At 42.2% G+C, this 27,469-nt stretch overlaps 1 protein-coding gene across 7 annotated transcripts in view; it reads left to right on the forward strand.

Moving 5' to 3' along the window:
- Positions 1-27,469, forward strand: part of LOC102788058 (nck-associated protein 5-like) — a 180,437-nt gene that overhangs the window by 21,338 nt on the left and 131,630 nt on the right. For 2 of the 7 annotated variants that reach the window (XM_087835753.1, XM_087835755.1), the window contains exon 1: positions 9,667-10,895. The exons of the other annotated variants lie outside the window; for them this stretch is intronic. In XM_087835753.1, the coding sequence (XP_087691879.1) occupies positions 10,818-10,895 (78 nt within the window). In that variant the 5' untranslated portion in view covers positions 9,667-10,817. Of the gene's footprint in view, positions 1-9,666; positions 10,896-27,469 lie in introns of those variants that run through there. 7 annotated transcript variants of the gene reach the window in all.

Below are 27,469 nucleotides of genomic sequence, written 5' to 3' on the forward strand. Positions count from 1 at the left end.
ATCTGCCTGTAAAATTGGCTTAATAATTATTATCGTCTGGTTTTCCAACCTCCAAGTTACAAGAATATTAATGTTAATAGATAGCTTATGTTTTTATTAAAGCAATTATTTAATATTTTGTGGATAGTCATTATAACATCAGGGTCTCTTTTTTCATCATATACAAAAAAAAAACATATACCGTTTCAAAGACAGATAATTCACAAAGACACGTTATACATTTTGATAACCCAAAAAAGAATATCTAAATGTGGTTGGAGATAAATAAGTATAACATTTACTTATTACTTACGCTTTTAAAAGTGAGTCTGGTATCCTCATCTGGCGTCCTAAATCAACAGTTTCAGTTTTATGACTGCAAATGATTTGAATATGGATAGTAGGCTGGATACTCTTGGGTAACCTAGTGCAAGGCATACACTTAGGGGCCTGCACTTAGGAATAGGCGAACAGCGATGTAGCCGGGCTGTTGAATGACTTTGTGGCACTGGCAGATTAAAAAAAAAAACATGGTTGGAGACTGTGGCCCAGCCAAAATTATTGTGATCGTGTGCATTGAACTCGAAATCTTGTTCATATTTGAAATGGCTGCTTCCAAGCAACCTTGATGTATGAACATGGTGATAAAACAGAACGAGACAGTCTTTCTGCTGTCGGTTTGTGATTTAATGGGGTCAAGTCGGAAATTACTTGACAATCTGTTTGTAATAATATGGCAAAGGTTGCAAATCTGTTGCTATAGACAGAGAAATTCGTATTAAACAGAAACTTACATTAACGACTTACAATCACAGTCCAGCCAAAACCTCAACCAAAAACTCATAGAAATAGTAATCTAGTTGGAATTTTATACATGGCTCAGCAATCTTGCTTTTATTTTGGAAAACAATCAGAATACAACTACTTGGCAACAAGCTTAATCGAGTAACCAATCGCAAAGAGGCATGTTGCAGACAGGGCATGCTCATGCGCGCAGCTTGACTTAGATCAAGGGTCTCCAACTCTAGTCCTCGAGAGCTAGTTTATCAAATAATGTCAGAAAATGAGTTTATTGCTCTTAGCAGAAGTTCAAGTACAGTTTAGAGATTTATTTCAGGTGAGCAACAAAAGATAACCTCGTTTTGCTTTGGGTGATAATGAACCAGGCTTTCTAAATGACCTGCTTATTCTCAGCTTGGCATGAAAACCTCTCAAGTGCCCCCTTACTGAAATCTCTGAGCCGTGTCACAAGTTGCGTGCAGTTTGTCTGCTGAACCTAGGTCCACATTGTAAACAGCGCTATCTTCAAGGTTTATAGCTCATCGCACAATCAAAGGCGCTTTAATAATCAGTCGGAAAATAAAAGAGGAAGCTTTTGGGTTCATTCCAGTTTGATTAAAGAGTGTTTTTACTTTGTAGTGACAGTGAGTTTTCTGCTCTGTGTGCATCTCCTCTTGCCCAGGGCCCACTGCCAGCCCTTGTAATTGGACGTCCATTATCCATCGTCCAATGAGACCATCCTTTGTGTCCTTTGAGTTGAGGGGCCAATTATGAGCTCTCCTCTTCCAATCATGAGTGAGATCAAAGTTGATAGCCGGGCCGCGTGCTGTCAGAGTCACATGCGTTGTTCCCCAAACATTAGCGCTTTGCACCAATCTCTATTCAGCCTGTGGTTTCCCCTCTTTGGAGCCCAGTGCCAGAAAAACAGAGGTCTTTTGAGAGGGCTGAAGTCTGCACAGACAAAGAAAGGACAGTCTCCTCTCTATCAGCCAGCCTTATCTGCCCACACAATCAAACACGTTAAACCACTCGTTGTGTCCACAAATTTACTCTGGACTCAAGTGGAAGTTTATCAAGATAAGCAAGTCACACATTTTAGGAGTAAATTCTTAGTTATTCAAGGAGATTGATGGTAAAAATATTATTTGTTTCAGTCTCACTGCACATAAGGCTTTGATTGTGCCACTGTTATGCCTTATACCACACTTAAAAGTGTGACCAGATCAGATGTTCACAGCTTTCCTGAAGGAGTTATGCTTTTCCTGGTCTTGCAACATTTAGTCTTTTTTTTTAAATCATATCTATATTTTTTTAAGTCTCACAAACTGTGCTTGAAACTTGAATCATATATCCCCATTTATTCATGAAACAAGAATCCATTAAAATAACATATGTATTCACAATATATAAACTCAGTGACCTCTTTGTTAGGTATACCTGTTAATGCAGAAATCATATAAATGGCAGCAACTCCATTCATTTAGGCATGCAGGCATGGTCAAGGTGGCTTAGAGATTTTCAAACCAATCATCAGAATGAGTGAGCCAGTGGAGAAGAAAGGTGATTTAAGTCGCTTTAAACGTGGGATTGTTGTTGGTGCCCGATGGGCTGTTCTGTGTACTTCAGAAACTGCAGGGATTTTCCCACACACCAATTTCTAGGGTTTACAGAGATTGGTCCAAAAAAAGAGAAAATATCCAGTTAGTTTTCTGGGAGAAAATCTGCCATCGATGCCTGAGGTCACAGGACAATGGCCATACTGTTTTGGGAAGGCAGCAGTCACATAAATAATCACTTGTTAGGACTAAGCTATGCAGAAGAGCACCTTGACAGCAACAGAAGACCACACCAGGTGCTTTAAAACTGAGGCTACAATTCGCACAGGCTCACCAAAATAGGACAAGATATGTAAAACCTCACCTGGTCTTGATTTCTTTAGCAACATTAAGATAGTAGTATCAGACTGGTGTGGGGGATATTTTCTTGGTACACTTTGGGCCCCTTAGTACCAACTGAGCATTGTTTAAACACCACAGGCTACCTCAGTATTGTTGTCCACTGTGCAGCCACTTTGTACTCATCTTCTGACGGCGTCTTCCAACAGCAACTTGAGTCATGAACATGACAATGAGTCCACTCAAATGGCCTCCATAGTCACCAGATCTCAGTCCAATAGATTCTCATCATGGATGTGCAGCTGACAAATCTGCAGCAACTATGTGATGCTGTCATGTCAACATGGACTAAAATCTCAGAGGAATGTTTCCAGCACCTTGTTAAATCTTTGCCGTTAGGAATTAAAGCAGTTCTGAAGACAAAATGGGAATCCAACAAGGTACTAGAAATGATGATGAACTGTTTTCTTCCAACAATAACTTCTAAGGCCAGCTATCCAAAAGTCCTATCCTAGCAGAAGATGAATTTGATCCCACTGTGCCACTCTGCTGGAAATCTCCCCAGAGGGGACCCTAACTCACAATCCATGACTTAGGAGACCAGTGCCTTATCCAGTAGGCCAATTCTGTTTGTGGAAGGGGAGATTCTGGCCATGGATGTGCAAATTTGTAACAGTTGATGTGCTGTCATGTCAACATGGACAAAAGTCTGTTTCTAGCACCTTTTTGAATCTATTCCATGAAGAATTAAGACAGTCCAGTGGAATTTTATACAAAGCTGGTGTAGGTTTTAAGCTAATTTACTTTTTTCTATTGAAATAGGGAGTCAGTAATACAAGTAGATGACTTGAAAGGCAGCATTTGTGTTGACATTTTCATCTCAAGGGGTTTTATCCAGTTTAGTCAAGGATAGAAAAAAAAAAAAAAACAGTTAACAGATCCTTGCCATCTAATAAGCAGAGACATTATTTCCATTGCTTATTCAAGGAGGGAAACTTGCATCACTAAGCAACCAGGAACTAGTAACTTAAAGTGTAGTCCATATAAATTTGGCCTTTTGAAAAAATTATAATTTTACTGTGGAGAAATGTTATTAAATACAGTGAACTTGCGGCAGCTTTGATTTCAGCGTGCCTCACCATATTCATCCTCTATGAATGTCTGACTTTTACAAGCCCACAAAATGAAAATGGATTTATATTTCAAAAAACTGAAGTCATGTTTGAAATCATCAAAGGAAAGCTGGCTCTTGTTGGGTCCAGTCATTTTAAATTTTGAATAACAAGAACTGTTACGGACCTATAAGCCTTTTCTCTGATATGTTTTTTTGTATATAGCTTAAAGAGTGTCTACTGCATGGCTCCCAACATGCATACTCTTTTCTTAGAAGCAGACAAACTTGAAACATGAGCCAGGCAGAAGGGCTTAACCCACGGTGTTAACCTCGTCCACCTGGCATGGAAGATCCATCTCCAGGGATGTTTGTTTATCGTATGCAGACGAGGCACCATATTTGGATCAAACTGGTGCTGCAGGTTTGGGTTTGAAACTGACAGAGGGCGGCTAACAGGATTGGACGTGCAGATTAAGAGCCCAGTGAGAGGAGGCTGAGGAGGGGCTGCATCTGTCAGCAGAGAGGAAACCCACCTCCTCACCTTGCAGCTGGGGTGGGGGTCGGGGGGGACAGGCTCCTTCTATAGCCTCCTGGCAGACTGGGTGTGGGTGTGGGAGGCAGAAGGTGGTGCGGCAGCACGTCCTGGCTATTCTTCTGCACAGAGGCCGCCCTGTGATCACATCCTCCTCATCGGATGCTGAGCCAAACCCTCAGCTGGGCTCTGAGAGGGCTCTTTCATGCACGGTTTCCTAAGACCAGGGCTTTAAATGTGGAGAGCTGGCTTGTTGTTGGGTTTACTGATCAATGTAGACACATGTCCATAAATTCTTTAGATGTTTTCTAAAGGTGTGGGCACATAATTTCTTTTTTTGGTTAGTTTTGGATGTTACAGCTGATCAGAGGAGCTTGGATTGAGTAGTTTAATAGATTTCGTGTAAGAGGGAGATGAAGTTCACTAGTTAGTTGCCTCTTGAAAAATCCTATATTTTCTTTTTTTTTGGTTTGTTTTAGGACCATAGGGTCACAGTGTAGTCTGTTCAGAGACAGAGGTCCCATTTTAGCCACAGTTTTATCTGATAGGAGATCATGGTTTGTATCCTGTTAGTGTTTTTTCACTTGTTTTTTGGCATTTTCTGACTCATGTTGTTTTAACTTGTAGATTTCTGCTTCAGTTTTCACTTTGCTGGTTGGATTAAGAGATAAGGATTGAAGCTCATGATGACACATGTTACGGTCGGCCTAAGATAGTGTGTCACTAACCAGTTCCAAAGGAAACCTTGTTTGTAGGTGTGACACGCCTTGAGAAAGTGCAAGAGAAAACAGCTGTCAACATATTTGTCCTTTGAGACCAGATTTCACAGGTGAGGTGTGTGTCTGACTCACTTTCGAGAACTTGAGACTTAAATGATAAGAACTCAAACACAAATAGCCCCGCCCAAAAGCGTACCCTGCTTTATCTTCTAATTTATTTCACAAGAGACCACAGTTTCTTAAAATAAACAGTGAAGAGAGCTGCAGCCCACTTAAAAACCAGAAAATTCCACAGGGACCACCCAATCTTAACCCTAGGAACACTAATTATGCTCCTGAGTTAATTTGACCCGTGGCAAATTTACTCATCCAAAAGTGTCAGAAACACTGGCATTGATTATTTTATAATTTTCTTTTATAATTTTGATTTTTGTTGTTTGTTTTCTGTAGTGATGCAGATGACATGTGACATCTCTTCTGTTCTGGGTCAATCTGACCCGCAACATAACAGGAGGGTTAAATCTTCACTCACACGAGACAAAGTGGTGTACTTCCTTTCAATGTTGTTAAAAAACATAAACAACACTGACTTTTGGCTATAGATTGCTAATGCTACTTACTCGTATATAAGTTAAGGCCAATATGTGACCACCGTGGTACTGGGACACAAACGTTAATACAAAAGCAGTAAATATAGGTAATGTCAAAAACTAACCATCTCCTATGATTAATTCTCTTTGTATATTCATAAATAGATTGGTATAAATATATAACTGTATATATAACTGTGCATACCTATATTTTAAGGTAGTGACCCAACAATCAGACCATCCCCTATGAGCAAGCGCTTGGCGACAGTGGGAAGGAAAAACTCCCTTTTAACGGGAACAGAAAGACACCTCTGCCAGAACCAGGCTTAAGATGGGATGGCCATCTGCTGCAGCCTATTGGGGGTGAGGAGTAAGCAAAGAGAGCCTGAAGTTTCTAATTACTAATAATGAAATGCAATCCGCGGGCTAAGTTATCTTTGCCCGCACTGACTACAGGGATCTGGCTAGCTACAGGATTTTTAAAGCTGTGGAGCTGGGTCTGAACCTGGTCTCCAAACCTATGAACAGTCTACATTTTTTACACATGTCATTGTTACTAAAGGAGCCTGAAGAATAACTAAACACTTGACACTGAGGAAGATATGCTAGTAGTAATTTGGCCAAGAGGTAAGGTAGCTATGCTAAGCTAGCATATCCCTAACGACACACGTGAGTGAATAGTATAAATATAAGTTGAAGTTGATTCAGCAGATAATGTGATTCTAATGTGCTACAAAACTGATCTATTAAACTATGAGATTAACCTGCAGAAAAACACCACTGTGTATAGCAACAGGAATAGATAGGATACCGCAGTGATCCAGTAGCAAGGTGCGACGAAAGGAAAGCAGGTCTTCACTCTCTATACCCAGATGCTATGTTCAGCTCATATAAAGTTTATCTTTCCTGGATGGATTATAGTGTTTATGTTTGATTGAATCTATCAGAAAATGCTGGCTCATGGTCATCTCACAGATGAAAAACATATTGATAAAATAGTATATGAATAGCTGGCGCATATTTAGTAGTAAAGTTCATTAGTCGGAGACAAAGAGTTGTTGCTTGATCCTTCAATAGGGGCTGTAGCCAGCAGTTATTTTTACTGTTCATTAATCTTCCATTTATTGTCTTAAAAACATTGAAAACTAGTGAATTTCTGCTTCTGATCTTAGTCTGCAGTTGCCCTTTGCATTGGTTGGTGGTCGTGAAGGGCCATAATGACCTCTGAATCACTTACCCTCTGCCTTCCAGGGCGCTCTGTCGCACCTATACTGGTCTGGCTTGTCGGGTGAGTTCCTACGGAGCTTCCTCGCACCTGGAGAAAAGGCTTAAAGGTGAAAACTGAAAGTGCTGGGGGCTAATTGATTTTTCTTCATTGGATTCATACATGATGCACACGCTTTGGAATTTGACTACCTTGTAATTTGCAAATAGTTTCCAACTTGATAAATGATGTAAATTATTTAGTAATTCCTACCTCACTGCTGTCTTATGGCCATTCCAAACACAATAATTGGCCTTAATTTATAATATTATATTTATGTTATTTCACCATTAATCTCATTGCAGCTTTGACAAATGGACTGTCTCATTTGCTAAAGATCTATTACTAAAACATTCAGTCATTCCCATCCAGATTCAATTTTCGGACCATTCCAGACCAAAACCATTATATGGGCATTAGTGTCATGATCCCTTTTCACTGACAAATGAAGCATCCCTAAATTGCCAAAAGATGCATTATGAAAATCTCTGTCTTTATTATAGAGACATGGATCCTCATTTAAGTGATAAAATGTTCATTATGTATTATGCATAGCTTTGTATTGTGTAATGGCTCACACTGGTTCAATGAACAGATGACTGGCAGCACTGGCGTCAGTCAAATAACTCATCTCTAAACCAACAGTAAAACCACAATAGAATTCAAAGTACTTTTCTATTTAATTAAAGTTCCATTACCAAATGAAAACTGCTTTGATGGTAAGCGGTTACTCATCTGCAGGAATGCTTTTGGGCAGGGCAATGATTTTGCACCTGCATCACCTCTGTTTGCTTCATAAAACTTGGCCAGTGTGAAGCTTCTGTCAGATGTCATAAATTCCTCTGCGAAGCTCACCCAGGCGTCTGATGACTGATGAGTTCGTAATCTTCGTTTGAACAGGAGCACCACCTGCCACTCATCTCCCATCAATCACAGTGATAGCTTAAGGTCATGAGCTTTATTCTCTATCGGAAAAAAAAGTATAGCTTATATAGGTCAGCAGGAGCAGGACTCATATTCATGGTTTGCTGCTATGCCAGCTGTAAAACTGCACATGTATGCTTTTTTTTGGTGATTTATACATTTGCAAAATGTAACTATGTCATTTTAGGAGATGTCAGTGGAAAAACCCCTCTGAAATAGTCCCACTGGAGCTTCTAGATCATGTAATTTATACCAAGCAGCAACTGCCAGGGCTGAAAATTAAAGTCAGCTCGGAAGTGCCAAAGACTGCAGTTCCTCTGGCTCCAGAAGTGAGTCAGCCCCCATAGGCTCTAATGTTGAAAAGCCAAATGTTAAGGCAGAAATAAACAAGTTTTTAGCCTGGTACAAAAACATTTTGGTGTCTGTAGTTCATTTCCCCCTTTATGGCTGTTGTACAAGAGGGGAATTTTTATATAAATCCTAGAGTCACTGAACACCAGATTTTTTAAATATATAGTCAAAATGATTGCTGCTTGTTAACAAAGCTTGGCAGCATTAACTTATAACTCAACACTGTACACATTTGTACACAAGTGATAACTTCTGGCTAAATTGAGATCTGCCAGCCATTTGTGATGGCTGGTAGCAACGTTTATCTTTTATATATATGGTCTGTGGTATATACGTTATATAGTCTCACTGCTGGTTGAAATATTGAAGCCTAGCTGATCTTATGAGTTCAATCCTTGATGCAAGATTTATAGTAAGTATGTGAACTGTCTACTTAAGAGTAGAATCTGATTGATATAGGACTTTTAAGACAGATACAGATTTTTGCTGATTTAAAACCAATCTAGCAGATCAAGAGATATTTTTTTTCTTTCAGACACACAAAACCAATCAAGAATTCCCCAAAAGTTGTTATGTGTAGTTATTTATGAGTCCTTGCTAAGATAATATGAGAGTATAGTTAAAAAATACCTTTTTGCTTTATTGTGACAACAAGCCAGGGATTACTCCGTTATGCTCTACGGAAATCTTCTTAGATTAGATTTTTGTTGTGTTTGTGGTATTTTCAAGCATGTGTGAACATAAAAGTTGCAGAGTGCTCTCTTATGGGCAATATAGCACCAACACGGTCTCTTCTTTGCTTTGCATAAATGCAGACACTGATATTGTCAAATTGCTAATATCCACTGATATATTGGTCGGCTCTACTTAATAATAATTTCTCGGTTTTCATACCCAGAAGTCCAAACTTTTACACCCCTCAATTTCTAACAACTTTTCCAAAAAGGACAAAGACTCAGTGGTCAACGTTTTTGTAGTTGACACCATTAAATGGTTAAAGTTTGAGAATCATCTACTGAAACTTCCTACAGACCAGATAGGAACTACATCAATCAGGCACGCAAAAATAAACTATGCTCGGTGTACACTTTAGGAAGAAATGTAGAAGTTCCCCCGAAACCACTTCCACATTTTTACACTCTGAATGAGAGAACTGCCATTATCTATTGTGTGGCCTACTTGACCAAACCACTGTGAGTAAATCCAAACCCCCATGTTGACATTTGAAGTTCATTCTCAGCATGTCACTCAGGAAACTGGTCAGGTGGCAGAAGCTGACTCGGGATCTTGAAAACAACGGAAAACGATCTAACCCAGAGGTCAGTTTAGAGGCTGTTGTGGAACCTTTTGATGCGATCACGTGATCTTCCTTGGCAGATTGAGCTGTAGATTGTCACGTACCTTGGAAACAAAGGTCTAGAATACTTTTCCAGGGTCCAAACTACATTTAAGTAACTGTTTTTTAAGCATGTGACCACAGTGAATGGGCTTTATCAGGGCAACTGTTCTAAAAATGCAGATGTTCAAATGTTGCCTCTGACCAGTGTCCTTATCATCTAATATTGTGGCTAAATACAGAAGATTACTGCTGTGTTTAAATCAATATGGACAGTGGCCAATATATTAGGACTTGCACTGTAGCCAACGGAAATCCAGGCCAAGACTTCCTGTTCCGGTTATTGTATTTGAATGCAGATAAATTACAAAAGGTAATAAAACAATGGCCAGCCAGGTTGAGATTGCATGTCAGCTTGTGTCTGCTTTCAGCTGCTCTCAAGGCTGTTGTTTTACCTGCATGCAAATAAATTCTCACCGAATGTGTTGAGTCAATAGGCAGTGAATTGCAAATAGTCCCCAGAAAGCTTCAAAGTACCAAAAATTTTGCTCCTTGTTAATTAAGGTAGATAAAAACAAGTGGTTTATAAAGACAGGATCTGTCCTCTGACCTTCCGCTTATATGTCTTCCAAGTAAAATGTCTGCAGATCGGCACAAAGTAGTTTCCTGCAAGAGTTCACAAGTCATAAGAGCTGTGATGCTGAGATTGGGAAACAGTCGTTAGGCGAAAGTCAGAGAGGTGCTTCATTATCTTCACTCTTTACACTTACATGGCCTAAGATTGTTGTTAAGAGCGGTGGTAACAGAAGTGGTAATACTGAAGTGGCAGAATTGTGAGTTTCTGGTCTGAAGCTGAAGTCGCCAAAAACGGGCCAAACCGCCAACTCAGAGTCTGAATCAGACTCCTCTGCATGACATGAGTTAATGTTTTATGTCTTCACACGCACTCACAAACACCAGCAATTCACTGCTTCAGCCACAAACATGTAAACATGAGTGCACACACAGTCTCCTGGGTAACTATGTGCTGTAGGTCTTGCCCAGGTGATTTAATCCAGCCTGACTTTGCTGGTTAAATATTGACAAAATGCCGATGTGGCCTTGCCGAGGAGAGAACTCAGAAGAGGCACTTTGCTGCCAGGGCTGCACGACTGCCTGCTGCATCATCATTCCAACACACACACATACACAAACGTGCGCGCACACACACACCGCTGAATGCAAACGCACACATACACCCAGTGGCAGGCAGCAGCTGAGACTCAGCTAGGGCAGAAGTGTGGAACCAAGCGGAAGAAGAGGAAGCGAGCAGACGGGAGACAGCGAGCGCAGAATGAGCCAGTTCGTGGACCACGGCGTTGTGTCGGTCAGCGGGAGGATCCGAAGCGTCCCCCTGCTGGAGCTCCTCGCGGTGAGTGCCGGTCCATACGTTTACCCCCCCCCCCCCCTCCCCCCCTCTCCTTTCCAACCCTCCGCAAGCAAAGGAGGTATCTGGGGCAAGAGGAAGGCTGTCTGGAGCTGGATGTAGGTCTGACTGGGTGATAATCAGGCTAACATCCTGCCCTCCAAACACAACTATGTTGCTTGTGCCCCAGACAGGAGGCAGGAAATGCCCTGGATAAGAAGTGCAGGAGGGAGGAGTGAGAGATGTTGATGGAGGGAAAGTTAAAGCCAAGCAGAGAGCAAAGGGAAGTAGTAGTTCAAATCTGGAGTGTGCGTTTTGTATTTGCATCTTCGGTCTTCAGCTAAAGTGGCTGTTTCTTGACTACTTTTAAATGTAGGTGGCTCTCTAAGGATGCTCTCTGTTGGACTGTCAACAATTAATCAAAAAGAGGAATCAGAGTGTTTTGAGCCTCTCTTTGCTTTTCACTGTGTGCATGTCCAAGCCTCGCAAAGTGCACGGGAATGCCGGAGTCCTCGGCAGCGCGTCATGCATATCCAACACTTTATGTGTTTCATATGTAGGTCACTCGCTGGCAAGCTATGACTACTGCTAATTAGATGCGAGAATTGAGATTGTTTTGCATTTCTGATACCCCTCCAGAAGGTCTGAGTCAGGGGACCTGCTGCCATCTGTACTTATTTACCCCATGTGGTTGAGATGGATCGCAACATGTGACAGTTTATTAGTGGGATGTGGTGATGGGTTTGCATTTTGGGGAGGAGAATCCAGCATTTGAACTTCTTCTGGCAACAGGAGATCTAAAAATACACCACCTTTTGTTGGAGGATGCCTTTCAGATATGACAACTCTTTGATGCTCGACTCTCTGTACTCTCAGATGGGTTTATATGTTTTGAAATGGAAGACATGCAGTGCTTATTGGATTGGCAGGAAAACAGGGAACACAGCAACAGATTTTTTGTAAAAAAGGATTACTTTAGAGAGGATTTTTAATCTTTACCCATCTATTTCTTTCATTCTCTCTGTCCTTCTGTAAATTCCTTTTCTGGGTTAGTAAGCCAGAGGTGTTTTGTGGAAATCCAGGGGTTCTTAGCCTCGGCCACTGCTCGGACACAATTATGCAGACAAATGTCTCCGCTGAGCTCCGAGACTCCATATATCCTTTATCTAATTACATTAACAGGAGCTGGATAGTGACTAATGGCTCGTGGAGGGGAAGGAGGGGGAAGCAACACACGACGAGGAGCTGGAGAGGGCCGCGATGCATGATTGCATTTTTCCATCCTATTTCACTCTCTCACTCTTCCTTGCCCAGATCTCTCCCTGTGCTCCTTTTAGAAATCCCCCCCTCAACAATCCCAAACCTCCACACATGTACATACAAACATACGCACACGCACACTCAGTCCCACGAGTCTTTATCCAGCCTGAAAGACTTTTATTTTGCAGAATACGTCCTGCTTTTTCTTTTTCTTCTTGGCCGTTATGCAACGCGGCATCAATGTTTGCATTATAGCGCTCAGTATTTCACCACTGCAGTTCCAATACTGACGCTGCACTCAAAGCCTAAATCAAAATAAAGCTGTGTCAGGGCCACGAGCGACTCTTCCCTGTTAACGTTGCTTTTACTGTCAATTGAATGAAAGCATTAGGTGCTCTGAGGCCGAGAGCAAATGCTGACTTTTTGCGCTCCGTTTGCTTGCGAAGCACCTTAAAAGACCAGGAGTGCTTTTTTTTTCCTTTTCTTTATTCTCCTCAGCTGGCAATGACTGTGCTACCAAAATAAAAGCTCGCCCCATGGCCATAATGAAAATAAAGATATAACAAAGGACAAAAAGCTCCTTTCTGTACTCAATATCCATCTCGTTTTGCATGTTTTCATCCATTACATAATCCCAGGCGGACCATAATAAGCGTACCGTATCAGTTCCCTTAAACGTTTCCATTTTTTTTTAGTATTATGCAAGATGGAAAGACTTGCTGGAAGCAGCTATTATGTTGAAAACTGTGACTTGCTAATGGTTTAAAACCAAGCGTGCTAATACAAGTAGTTTTTTGCATTTCATGGCTTTTATATTGGAGGTCATTTATCTGAATTTCAGGAGCTGGAACACACCCCAAACACTCCCCTTCTGGTCATAAATGCCTACTTGCATCAGTTACACATTTCCTCTTGTTTTCATACCCCAACCTCCCTCCCCCTTTTTCTCTGGTTGTCAGCTCCTCTCACAAGTATCACGATGAAGACTTTCCCAAACCAAAGCTAGTGACCTAGCTTATTTCTAGTGGTGAGGGTGGGAACTGAAAAAATACTGATTGAGGCAGTTTTCAAGAAATTATTTCTGCAGAACATTACAGCCATACACTTTTATTAGTGTTCTTCTCTCTGTGTTATTGTAAGTTCTTTACAGTGTAACGTAATGCAACTCAAGGTGACTGTTGTTGTGATTTGGCGCTAAACAGCAGGTTATTAGCATTTAGCCAAAAAGCAACACGTCCCAATTGTTGCATCCTAAAAGCAGCTGTGCGATAGCACACCTGTGCCTCGGCAGTGAGCGAACGACTGACTGAATAAACGAGGGTGTGAGCCTGGACGCGACCTTTGTGTTTTGATGGAGCTGAGCTGCCACATCGCACTGCACCGAGAGACAGAGATGAGCTGCTCGCAGCTGCAAAACATTAAAACTAATTATGGGTGGCGGCGAGACGGCTCGAGGAAGAGCTCAGAAAACAAAACAATATAAATGTATGAAATCTTTGGGAAAACATTTTGCTTTTCCCGTATGATGTTTAATTAGCAGCGGCATCCAGAGTCACAGTTTGATGGTGATGATGATTGATGGCAGGCATCGTTTCTCGTCACACAAAATCAGTAAAAACACCACTGCGGCTTTTCAAATGCGCTGGTTACGGCATCCCGAAGAGCTGATGTGGTGTTTTTAAAAAATGTCATAAGAAGCGTAGTTGGTAAATGATTTTAAATCGCAGCGTCATCTACTGTCTTTTAATTATCTTTCCTCGTGGTCAGTGAATAAATCTGGTGTCATTAGTTTCCTGTTTTGTCCTTGGAGGTTTGCAGCAGGCTTACAGGAGCTCAGCAGTCTACTGGCTCACATTACTTTATGCTAATAACCCCCAGCTGCAACCTGCACCACCCTCCTGCCTCCCTGCCTTGCTTTTGCTGCCTCACACACACACACACACACACACGAGCCCCCGGGACAGTCACGGGAGGGCCATGAAAAGGAAGCCGAGATGATTAATTAACTCTGCCCTCGTTTTGATACCGCCTTATTGGCTTTCAACAGCCGAAACTCGGCTTCGGAGCTTTGCATACATTATGCTGTCGCCACAACAGCTACCACCCAAAACAGCCACACAAACACACTTACGAAAATATCGAGGTCACGGTGTTCACTGGCGCTGCGGTGAATACGCAAAATTTCAATTTGTGGGCAGGTAGTGTTGTTCAGCAGAGAGATTTAGGTGAGTTGGTTATAGTGAACGTTGGGTTTTTCACTTATGAGAGAGAATCTGCTCCTACGGGAAGCCGGCTGTCAGACACTGACAGATATATCGATCTGAGAATGGTTGTAATTATAACTGTTGAAGCTGCAGCGATGCGCAGTCGCACAAGCGGGATTTACTGTCTTTCACGTCTTGCTCAATATCCCAACAGTTACTCGTAAATCTGTGGCAGACTGTCGTTGTCTCTTATATGACCTTCACCAGAAAATCAGCCGTGAATACAGTTGCCTTTGAAAGCGAGTGTTTCAAGAAGCTGGGTAATCATTTACTTTCAGTTATACAGTTCAGAAAATTCATGCTTTTTTTGCTACAGAAAAAAATCATCAGCAGAAAAATCGTGTTTTGCTCAGAAGATGTGGTTGTTGCACAAGTTTAGTGGAGAACTTAGTCCCCAAAGAGGATCCAGGACACACTATATGGACAAAAGTGCTGCTTCACCTGCACAGCACCCCTACAGAATCTGCTCAGCAATCGAAATCAGTGGGATGCTAATGTTGTTTAGCTAAAGACAGACTTAAATTACAATGAACTTATTAGAGAATCTGGATAACTGAACCAAACTAGGCACTAAACAAGACTACTCAGGACTTGTCTGTCGCTCAAAGAGGCCACACCCTAAACAATTTTAAGCTTTCGTACACTTTAAATTACCGAGTCATGTAAAACTTCCATGTTATGTACAGCTGTCACGAAGGTGGAAATTACTCATAAAGGCCAAAACCACTTTTAGCGTCAGGCTGTAAATGTGTTTATGTTGCACTGTGAAGTTTGACATTATATCATGGAAGTATATTGGGATTGATTTACATCGCAGACACCCTCAAGTGGCCACTAGAAGGAACTGCAGTTTTTGACACCCCTGTGCTGGCTTCATTTTGCAACCCTGAAAGTTGCCGCTCGTCTTCAACAAGCATCTCCTCCACGTCCTGGTTACCACTAATATTCGCTGTCTTTGCACTGTTTTTATGCATTTACTAACACGACCCCATGAGGTCACCACCACACAGCTGCTGCTTTAACTCCATTTAACAACTGACCACTGCTGTCAGGTTTTTGGTGATATTACGCAATTCAATTCAATTTTATTTATATAGCGCCAAATCACAACAAAAGTTGCCTCAAGGCGCTTCATAGATACAGAGAAAAGCCCAACAATCATATGACCCCCTATGAGCAAGCACTTTGGCGACAGTGGGAAGGAAAAACTCCCTTTTAACAGGAAGAAACCTCCGGCAGAACCAGGCTCAGGGAGGGGCGGGGCCATCTGCTGCGACCGGTTGGGGTGAGAGAAGGAAGACAGGATAAAAGACATGCTGTGGAAGAGAGACAGAGGTTAATAACAGATATGATTCAATGCAGAGAGGTCTATTAATACACAGTGAGTGAGAAAGGTGACTGGAAAGGAAAACGCACATTCTTACTGGTTATGTGTGCAGCATGTGAGCATTCATGTGCACTCAGATTATCATTGCTTGCTCATGTGCAAGCAAATACACTGAAAAAGAGGTTCGTGTGTGCCGCCACATGGTCATCTCACGTGTGTGTAGCTGTGTTCGTGCATCAGCATCGGTGTGTGCGTCTTTTGTGTGCCCGCTCTGAGCTCCAGGTGCTCCAGCTGGTTGTGTCCCCGCACAGTGGCCCGGCCCTGACCGACCGTCCTCTGGTCCCCTGTGCTTTTCTTTTGATGACAGCCTCTTACAGACGGCTCTACAGCATTAAAGGGCCTGTCAGGTCCCAGCAGCAGAGCTAGACAATACAATAGTGCTGCTGTATTTTGCCTATACACTGGGGAGAAAGCCTGCTGCACAGTTGTCTTTCATTTTTCTCCTTTATTTGTTTTGAGGCCTCATTCATCTCTTTGGCTTTTTCACTGCTCAGTTCCCTTCCTCTCTGCGCTGAAGCTCTTTGCTCTCATACTGTGCACACACTGGGAGTTAATGTGTTTGTCCGTGTTTCATCATCAACTCCCTCCCAAACAAAAGATCACCTGCCCGGCTGTGTGAGGCATCACAGGTTTGGAGCCCAGAGGGGAAAGCATACATGCAGCCTCATGTGAAAGTCTGTAAGTTCTGCGTCAGGACAGCTTCATATTATCTTTCAGAATGTGTTGTTGGTATAGTCGAGGTGTGGCTGGATAACCTGCGTGTGACGTTTCAGGGCTTCAACAAACAGGGACATACGGTTTAACTAAAGAACTGAGTGGACCTGAACAGGTTTGAATAGAAAATTTAATGAAGTTCTGTAGAAATTCTAAAAAGCGTTGGCAGTGGAGCAGATTTTGACAAAAATAAAATTGGCTACTAAATACTTCAGGGCATTTACAAGAACACTTGTCACGGGAGTGTGAATGCTGATTTGTATCACAGTGTGGGGCTTTTAGTTCAGTTCAGAGTGAGCTTGCTTGTTCCAGATTAGTTATCTATTTATTTGTGGTTATTTTGTGAAAATGTTTAAGTTCATTTGAACTTTCTAGAGTTCTAGTTTTTATTTTATTTATCTTTTAGTTTAGTTTTAGTTTAATTATAATAACCTCAATCTAAAAAAGCAACCTAAACTTAATTTTAAGCTGCTTTTGGAGCATTTGGCACAGATGTTTGTAGCTGAAGCTTTTTTGCACCAGGACACATCAAGGTAATAATCTGCTGCGTTTTACACATTTCAAAAGCTTTCATTGGCAAATAAATCAAATGTATGCAAAAAGTCAAGCCTTCACGCTCATAATATCTGCAGCTGTACGCACGTGTCATTAGGGTTGGGCGATATGTAAAAATTTTCCAATCGACAATCATCCGTCCAATAATCGGGTGGAGCAATGTAATCATGTATGGACTGATTTGCGCATATACAACACAGAAGTCCAAACATGGATGAGCTAATTTCCCCCCCAAAATTAGGGCTGTCAGTGTTAACGTGGTGTTAACACGATTAAAATGTTTAACGTGCACAACCCATCTGGAGCGCAGAATGAACAAACTTTGGACAAACTGGCCGAAATGCATTGACAGAGACATTTCAGGGATTTTGACTCAGTCTGTGCTCCAGATGGGTTAATTGTTAATCGCATTTGTCGTGATAACAGAGCGTTAACGCTGACAGCACTAAAAAATTTGGTATTTCTTTGGCTTTAAACCAGATGAAAGAGGTAAATCTAAGGATGTAAGCAAAGCGGCGTGCCACTTGTGTAGACGTATAGTGCGAGCAAAGTACTCAAACACAACTAACTTGTATGAGCATGTACATGTCCACCATCTGGCTGAGTATGCTAGGCTATCACCAGCTTCTGCAGCTCCATCAAGCATTTGGGAGACATGCACGAGAACATGCAAACTCTGTGGAGTCAAACGCAGGACCTTCTCAGGACTGCTCCACCGTCCTGTCCATGGATCCAAAATGTTAATTTGATACTCTCAGACCCACTTTGTGTGCTGGAAAATACACAGATTGTCACCAAACTACCCCTGAAACTTTAGAAGAAGCTGGTCTCTGAGGATGTTTGTTGTATTGGTCAGTCTTTAAAAAGCAGGTGGGTATGCAGAAGCTCCAGGCCGTCAATGTCAAGAACCGATAGTGCAGGAATTATCACCAACAATCAGGATTTGGCCCAGAAGCTGCAGAAGCTATGAAGAAGAAGGTTCAGTATTTTAAATATTGTATTTTCCAACCAATGTCTTTGAAATTGTTAATTGATTAGTTGATGAACTGATGCTGATTAACTTACACAATGATTTATTTTGCTACTCAGTAAACTAAAACAATAACCTACTGTACCATGAAGTTATCTAACCAAAACCCACTCAAAAACTCTGTAACTTTCAGATGAAGAAGTCAAAAATAGAAAGCCATTCCTGTAATCGCTGCAGGGGTACGTTAGAGGAAAAGAAAAGGTGGAAACTACTGGTTGGAGTTTCAAGTCTGATAACGGGAGGCTTTCTGGTTTGTGCTGCTTCTTGTTGTAAAATGGTTTTAATTCTCTCTGACATATTTTACAAAAAATCGCCAGTGGTTATTTTCATCGTATAAGCCATTCTCTGCAATGTTTCTCCACAATATCCTGCGCTGGAACTCGCTCATATGCAAACAAAGCGACGGAGCGGAGGCAACAAAAGCGGAGGGACCTGTTTTGCCTCAAACTGCTGCAGTGCGTCGCGTTATAATAAGGTGTTGTTTGCAGGGAACCCGGTCTCCTCTGACGTGGCTAATGCACCCTGTCAGAAGCGTTTGCGGCTGATGCTAGCCTTGTCTCCACTCTGTTAAAAGTCACTGAGAAGGGAGAGAGGGAGCTGAGTGCAGTCCGGCTCACCACATTCGCCTGCCGGCTACACTTTCACCAGTCAAGAGGCAATGACCTTCATGCCAGCTCTGCTATCGTTGGGTCCTGTCAGGGCCGATAGGTAGTCCGTTTCAGTCTTTTCCCTGCCTTGGCAATACAGACCATAAACTTTGCTAATCACACTGCAGGTTGGAAAGGAAGCCTGCTTCTTTTTTAAAAAGCAATCTGCATTTCAACACTGTACTCGATTGCTTTCTTGAGGCTCTAAAGCACTTATCATGACACTGTGGGCACATTATCTCAAATGCCAAGTATCCAATTGAGGTGCAGGGCAGAGTTATTACAATGATTAGAGGAAAGAATTCTTTGATGGCGCACCATTTTAAAGGAAAGTCACTGGCTCGAAGATTATGCAATTACACACTGCAAAAAGTCTTAGTCTTAAATTAGTTTAGCTTCATCCTTCCAACCTGGTTCCAACCTTTAAATGCTGATTTCTTAAATAATCAAAGATGAAGTATTAAAAAAAACTGAACATCCTTTTATATTGGTTGATTTATAAGATGAAGCTATTTGAATGCTAAACGCCAACATTAAAAGCTTGCTTGTTCCTACCAGAGCAAAACGGGATTAATCAATATCATCTGCATGCAGCAATGTTTGTCTGTGTGGCTCATCCAGCTGCTGGAGCCACTGACATTATTGAGTGTTGCCCAGTTTCTAAAGATATCATATGATCTGTATACCTTGCATGAGTCTATAAGTCAATTTTATGGTGATGTGCTCATGGCACTCAATGATTTTCCCTCCCCGTGGCCAGACAGCAGAGCAGTGATTGGGGTTTTATGAGGCGGAGCGAGCCTCAGGTGAACAGGATTGAATGAGGGATGCTTTCGCAGAGGACCTGTTTGACCCTCAGGGCTGATTGTCTGCAGCTCCAGTGGTCAACAATCGCCATTGTGTGTGGTCCCATGGTCAATGAAGGGCTATTGTGGGAGCTAACCAGAGGGCTATCGCACAGCAACCCAACATCCATCTGGCTCAACAGCTGTAGGAGCCAATAGATTTCCATGCAGAAAATTATGCAGCGCAAACAAGAGCCTTATGATTATTCCATTACCTTCATTCTCTGGGATTATCATGAATTTGCTGAAAATGGCCCTCGTGTGATTACTGCCCAACAAAGCATCCTGTATTTGGCCTTTGTTGAGTATTGCAATGCAATCCTGCCTCCTTCAATTTATTCACTCAAAAACAGGTTTTTATTTTGGAGGTATTCCCTGATTGGATTTTCTCTCTTCCCCACCCCTCCCCTCTCATATCCCTGCCTAAGCTGAGACACTGAGGAGAGGTCAGTGAAAATGAAGTCGAACTGGTTGAATTAGTGCATTATTAAGCCTTTCTCTTCCGACCCACTTCCCCAACTGCTTGCATGGCTCGAGTCCAGCGTGGACCGGTAACCTGGAAAGCATCTGAATAATCTCAGGACAGGTTTCACAGTAAATGGACCTCTTATTTGCTAAAAGGGTGAAATGGGGTAATGCTGAAAGCTTCTAATTTTTCTCATTGACTTAGTCTCTCCTTTCAGGCCTCATTGCCCAAAACGCCACGATCAGTCATCAGCACCTGATATGCAACACAAGAGTAGGGAAAGTAACAATTTCCTCCCCATAAAAGATGGTGAAAGATCAGTGATAACCAAACACGGAGTTTCTATCCTTAACTCTAAACTAAGCTCACTAGGTGCTTGCTGTTTAACAAAGAGATATGAAAGATGTTCTTACCCAAAGTAATGACAGAGTGAACAAGCATGCCTCTCAAATTATGAAGTTGTGCTTATTCATTTTTTCTTAATTAACTTTGGTTCACCAAATTATTTAAACAGGAGATCTGACATATTTGCGACCGTAAAAAATATCCACACTAATCTAAACCAGATGAAAGGGCTAAGAGTAATGAAAAGAATCCCCCATTTTAGTTTTTATGTCAAATACATTTAAAATTGCATTTCAGCAGTGAACAGCTGATCAGGGCAGATATAAACTGGACTCTCTGCTCTTCGGAAGCTACATGGTTCAATCCCCAGCCTCTCTAATCCGTGTGTCAAAGTGTCCCTGAGCAAGATACTAACCCTAAACTACATATAATATTAAAGCCCTCCATTAAAGCGCTGCAGTGAATGTGAATGTGTGGCAAAAACTCTATATTTCCGGTTTATGTAGCATGTTTTCAAGATTTTTTCATAAACTTTGACTTATTAAGTTGCATTTTTGGGGCTACAGCTTCATGGGACTCCAATCATTCTTGGCCATGTTTCCAGCCCCTCAGCACAACAGGATATTATAGGAGTGAGAGTTGTTTACCCTACCATGGAAGGAAAGGATCTTGTCTACTCACCCCCATTAATGCTACAGCCAATATGATCAGCCCAACTTTTGACCTACAAGTGGAACAATGCAGAGTGCTCTAGCATGTCCTGTATTATGTACCATGGTAAAAAGCTCATGCTGAAGGTAATGCTTTTAGGGGCAGAGGGCATCTGATGGGTGTGCTATTGTAAACTCTCAGAATGAAGCTGGTGCCTCACTTTCAAACAGCCTATTGGAGGGTCTGGTTGAGAAATGGCTTCCAGAGGGTTCAGTGAATGCTGGAGCATTCGCTAAAAGGAGGGGGGGTGCCCCAGATAAAGAGGGTTAGCCGAGTAAACAAATAATAATGATGGAACAGTGTTGTTATTGTAAGAGCAAATAGCTGGTGTAAGCAAAGGAAATTCAGGTCCTTGCTCTGCGAGATTTTCCCACAGTAGCGACACTATCACGTTCCGAAATATCTGGAAATATCTCAAAGAGTTTCAGTGCTGTGAGGATATGAACTTAATTTTAGCACAAACAAATAATATTTGATTTTGGGCTCCTGTTTGGAAAACGAGTTCTTGTGTTGATGGAAATGTAATTTATTTATCAGATAGACCTTTAACCCCACGCCTGTTTCAAGGAGAAATCCAGTGTATTTCAGCCCTGCTGCAAACGTCTACTGATGTCACCTCATCTGAGAGGCTTAATGAGAAACAGCACTGATGTCAGATTCCTCCCCGGCTCCCATCTGGATGAAATAAAACCAAAAAAATGGCTGCTAAAAATACGACTCCACTTGAGATGATAACAAAGATTTAGTGCCATTCACTGTGTAAATACAGCGTGTGGTTGGCTCCAGATTCATATTGAAATTCCTTCCAAACCTGGATGAGCTCTGACCGTAAAAAGCTTCCCGAAAAAGGGCCGCAATAATACCTTTAAAAGTCAATGATGGTCGATTTAAATATTTTATGCTGCTGAATTATTGGACCCTCAGTCTTCTGTCAGATCACTTGACAGAGTGCGGTAAGCCGCTGCAGTGAGAGGTCTTTGTTCACATTAACCCATGAAATGGATGCAGTAGCCTGGAGATAATGTCTTCAGGCTTAAACTATTGCACTCACGTGGAAATTGAAATATAAGACCAAAAATCTTCCCGTAAGCTTTGTGAGGCGGCACTTACCCGCAGATCGGAAACAGAGTCAGCGTCATGTTTCAATGATGGTCACCCGCAAATTGCAGACACATTTGTAAGACCTACATGGTCTCTCTGTGACGAGTTAAAAGTGTCAGAATTTCAGTTTCCATCAAAACAGCATAATAATGTGTTTGCTTTTTAAATCCTGTAGGGCAGGAGCAATAACAACATTTTTTCCACAGTATTCCAATTTTTTCCTGCCGGCACACCCTATGACCGTATCACACAGATGACCGTACCATCTGAACATTGGAGCAGAAATCAAGATTCATCAGACCAGAACATCCAATTTTCTATTGTCCAGTTTTGGTGGTTCTGAATTGTCGTCTCAGTTTTGTGTTCTTAGCTGACAGGAGTGATCTTCTGCTGCTGTGGAGATGCTCATCTGCGTAGCCTGGCTGTAACAAGTGGTTATTTGATTTCCTGACTCCTTCCTATCAGCTTGAAGCAGTCTGGTCATTGTCCTCTGATCTCTGGCGTTAACAAGACACCTTCTCCCAGAGAACTGCTGCACACTGGATATTTTCTCTTTTTCAGACTATCCTCTGTAGGGCTGCCACGATTAGTCGACTAGTCACGATTATGTCGACTATTAAAATCGTCGACGACTAATGTAATAGTCGCGTCGTTTGAAGCTTTGTAAGACCCCAAAAGACGCAGGAATAAGTAGTAGGATTTAAGAGTGTAATAACGGACTGAAACAGAAGATGGCAGCACTGCATGTACAAGGATGCCAGCTGCCATTAAACCTTGAAGAAGAAGAATCTGTGTCCGGTATCGTAGCTGTGTCCAAATTCAGGAACCGCATCCTCCTGAGGCCGCATTTGTAGGCCGATTACGTTACAGCGACAAGACGAAGACTGTCCAAATTCGAAGACTCCGACAAATGCGCCCTTCATTTCCCCAGATTTGAAGGATGGGTCGAGTGTATCCTTCGTGGCCCAGCCTATCCCAGAATTCATAGCGTGGCCCAGTTCAGTTTCCAGCAATGGCAGCAGCTAGTTAGTTTTAATATTACTCTTATTATTCTTTCTGGGTCACAAAATAAACGTTTAACATGTTTTCAGGTGAGAATGTAGCTGTGTAAACCTCAAATATCTGCTCAGTTTATCAAGACACCACATATTTTCAAAAGCGCTCCGACGTTTTCGGATACGTCTGTTACCCACCAGCTCGATAGCTAGCCGGGGGCAAGGCTCACTAGAGCCGGCAAAAAACACCGGACTCTCGGCAAATCATTTTCAAACCCCCGCCGTCTTTTGCTACTCAGGTTAAACATGAAATATAAGTCACTTAGATAACTTAAAAATGTTATTGTTTGGCCTTTTTCAGTATTTTATTTGTTCCTGAGTAAATCGCTTTGGCTGAGATTAAAGTTATAGTTTTTACACAGCTGAATAAACGTCAAGCAGACAGCTGATTATCAGAAGTGTGAGATGCTCGAGAATATACTCCGATGTCCTGTTATATTTTAGATAGCAAGGAGCAGACGGCTGAGTTTATTAAACTCCACCAAAACAATCTGCAAATTTTATTCAAATTTATCATCTTGTCTTTATTTTTAGTTAGCACATACCTTAAACACTTAAAGCTGTAAGCTAATGATAGTTATATAAGAGCAGATGCTGCTGGTGCAATAAGCTGTACGTTTTACATCCAATGGATGCATGATCTGATTAGCCAACTAATCGCAAAAATAATCAGTGACTAGTCGACTATCAAAATAATAGTTTGTGGCAGCCCTAATCCTCTGTAAACTCTTCTGAAGGTTGTTTGGCAGATCAGCAGTTTGTGAAATAGTTGGACCACCCGTCTGGCACTAAAATCACCTTTCTTCCCTATTCTGATGCTTAGTTTGAACTTTGGTAGTTCATCATGAACACGCCTAAATGCCTCATTGCACTCATTAGATGATACACCCCACCCTTTGTGACTAAAAATATTTGTTTAGTTGTCAGTTAGTCATCCGCCTGTCCACTCCCCCCCCAAAAACTATCATTGCAGTTCTCTCCTTTAAAGTCACTGCTATTTCTGAAGCCTCGAAGAATACTCGAGTGGTGGTCATGGGCACCTGTCTGTTTAGGGAATTCTGTCCTCATTCATTTCCCCCCCACCACACTCAGTTTTCTTTCTGGTTGGACCTCGAATTCAAACAAACCTGTTGTGTTAACCCCGAGGCTGCCGCCGCCCCCACGATCTGTCTGGAAAGATGCAGTGAGCATCCAGATCACAGCAGAAATAATTCATGACCACTGTAATAATCATAGCACAGAGTCCTGCTGCAGAGGTCAGAAGTCGCCATATCCTATCTCCTTTCACATTTCTCATTATTATTATTCTGCTCCAGCTTTCCTTCCTGAGTTAAAAAAAAAAAAAGAATCACCGCACTATATCTGGACCCTGTGTCTGCCAGGCCAGATAGGGGATGTGGATCTGATAAGTATGAGTGGCACAGGTGGGTTTGTGGATGACAGGAGCCTACTGCTTGTCACATTACCATTTCTCTGCTTATGGTTTCCTTGCATGCCTCCGAGGCAATCTCTGTCTTCCCCCCCTACCAGTGCCTAAAATCAGAGGCTGACATTAATGCTTTCTCTAGCAGGAATGCAATTCTTCGCCTCCGAGCTCGCTTCGACATCTGCCCGGCACCTGGGCTGGCCGACTCAGCGCACAGACAGGCCCTGTCAATAAATCAGCCTCTGGATTAAACAGAGGAGAGGCCGTGATAAAGCTGAGTCCCGAAGCTAATGTACGTGAGCTGTCAGGGAATCTGACAGAGTGTCTCAGGCAAGAAATATCCTGCAAAAACACACGCTTGGAAGGGATTTCGTCCTGTTTGCGGGTTTTGATTTGTTACCTGAGATGCTGTTCTCTCTTGTCCTCTCAGCTGAACTCTGGCACAGTAGGTAATGTTTTCCTGATTTCTTTTTAAACCTAGCTTCATGGGTTTTGTATCAGAATTGTACACACACACTGAAATATAGAAAGTACCAGCAACAAGCCAAAAGTATTGAGTGCAAACAAAGCTTCCAAAGAGTGTACAATAAGTATCAGGCAGATAGTGCTAAATGGATCCTCTTGAGGTCTTTTGCTCGATCTATAATCTACCTAATTTCCCATGTAGTGAGCGCCGTTGCTGCGGCTGGATCGAGCCTTCCTCCTGTCGGAGAACTGTTCGGCTACAGCGTGGCTCGGTTAGGTGTGGTGCCTGTCTGTCAAAGCCTGCATAAACAGAAGCCCAGCTTACCCCTGCGAACCAACCAACATCTGGTTAGCATCAGCCCTCTGCTCTGATCTGCCCCTTCTTCTGTCACTTGCCAAAGGATTTCTCTCATGCTCGTTTTTTCTTTTTTTTGTTCCTTTTCTCCCCAAAGTGTTGTCACTCGTCCTTTGGCTCTGGACTGACTGATGTTTGGCTTAAATCACTGACATAATCAACAGTGTTTTACGTATTCTCTTTATATGTATGCCATAATTAATAGTAGCTAGCTGCTGCGATTTAACTCTACGGTTCTGGTCTTGGGAAACTTCAGTTGAAGGGGATTATTATTATTATGTTTCTCCTGATTTTTTTGGTCTTGTGTTTACTGTTACAATAGTGGAAGCTCATATTAAACATGGCTAAGTTTCAAACAATGAGGTCAGTGTATATACAAGTAATCCCTGTGAGCCAAAAGCTCAGGATTTAGACGGCTCTAAATAAGCTGTTTCAGACAGTTTGTCCTACTCTTGGCTCGCTATGATGTCAATGGGACCAGATATCCCTACCCAAACAGCACTCTCCATCGCTATTATGGAGGAACGTAGCCAGTAAATCACGCTCCATCCAGCACAGCACTATTGACGTAGCCTGTATGTGGTGTTTGGGTGTTGGTAGCTCCTATATAGTGGAGACGCGTGTTTGGTCATTGGGAAGAGGTAATTTCTTCGTCCCTTAGCGCTGCTTTGACTTTGTTTTACCTCTGCCTGGGCAGCTCACATACAGAGGGCTTTGGTAGCGCTGATTTAGCTTGCTTGTTGTCAAGACGATGGCGCCATGTCACTTACCTCTGCTTCACCAAAGCTGCTGATCTGTCTGAAAAATCCAGCTAGAAAAGCGTTAGGTAGCCGGGATATCTTTTTCCAATTGAAAGCATGTAGCATCGGTATAGCTTAGTGCTACAGCTATAACTTAGGCAACAGTTATTCGCAAATCTTCACCAATCTGTCTCAGAGTGTTTGCCTCCCCCCAGGCGACCTGTGCGAATGTGGTCACTGCCATCCTTCGCTGTCCGTTCAGGTTCAGGTTACTTTACTTGTACCTGTTGGTAGATTTTGTGTGCAGTGAGTCATCCATCCTCATGTGCACATTTTCAAAACAAACAGACAACAGACAAGCGTGCAGGTGCAAAGGCACTTCCGTGTTGACTGTATACTGTCCACGACTTTATCTGAACCTTTTAGATCTCACCCAACAGAAAAAATAAACCTCCTCAGGTAAAGTCAAAATCACAATATCAAAACCGCGTTTTAGCTCTCTTTCCCCAGCAGCCGTTGCAGTTTTAAATATCCCTTTTCTTTCTTTCTTTGTACCTTTTGTCTCTTTCATCCTCTTTGACGCTCACTTGCTTTCTCGTTCTCTCGTGTAGCAGCCTCCCTGGTTTCCCCGGTGCTCTCCCGCGGCTTGTCAGGTCCAGGTTTCCTTTTGATTTCTGTCATTGCCACCCTCCCTCCCGCTCAGAGTACACCTGGCTGAATATTGGCCCCCAGATGATAATAAAAACCCAGCGAACCCCCAAGCTTGTAAAATCTGGGCACAGGCAACACAACAGACTCCCCCCTCCCTGTTTCCTAGATTCCCATCCTGTCTGGAAACACTGGTACCAGTGTGGATACACTAAGTGTTTGTTTATATTTGGAAAGGTAGCATTCCTCGACCGCTCCTCCCTGATGTGTGTTTTGGCAGAGAACATAAAAAGGGATTAAAGAGACAAAGCAAACGGAGAAAGGGGATTTATGTGACAAATGGAAAAATATATAATGCAGACAAAGTTCAGTAGCTCTTTAATCCAATTCAGCCGTGAGGTTTGGTCAGAGCAGCCTTTGCTGGAGTACTATTCTTGGCTGAAAAATGCTTCTTCAAACGCCTCCATTCCTGTTGATATATTTATTGATTTTTTCGAAGGTTTCGACATCACATACAAAGAAGGAACAGCCTTACTCATGTGCACAAACTATATGATGGTGTCTTG

The sequence above is a fragment of the Neolamprologus brichardi genome, chromosome 23 (assembly GCF_056152115.1).
Source record: "Neolamprologus brichardi isolate AB-2024 chromosome 23, ASM5615211v1, whole genome shotgun sequence".
NCBI classification, from domain to species: domain Eukaryota; kingdom Metazoa; phylum Chordata; class Actinopteri; order Cichliformes; family Cichlidae; genus Neolamprologus; species Neolamprologus brichardi.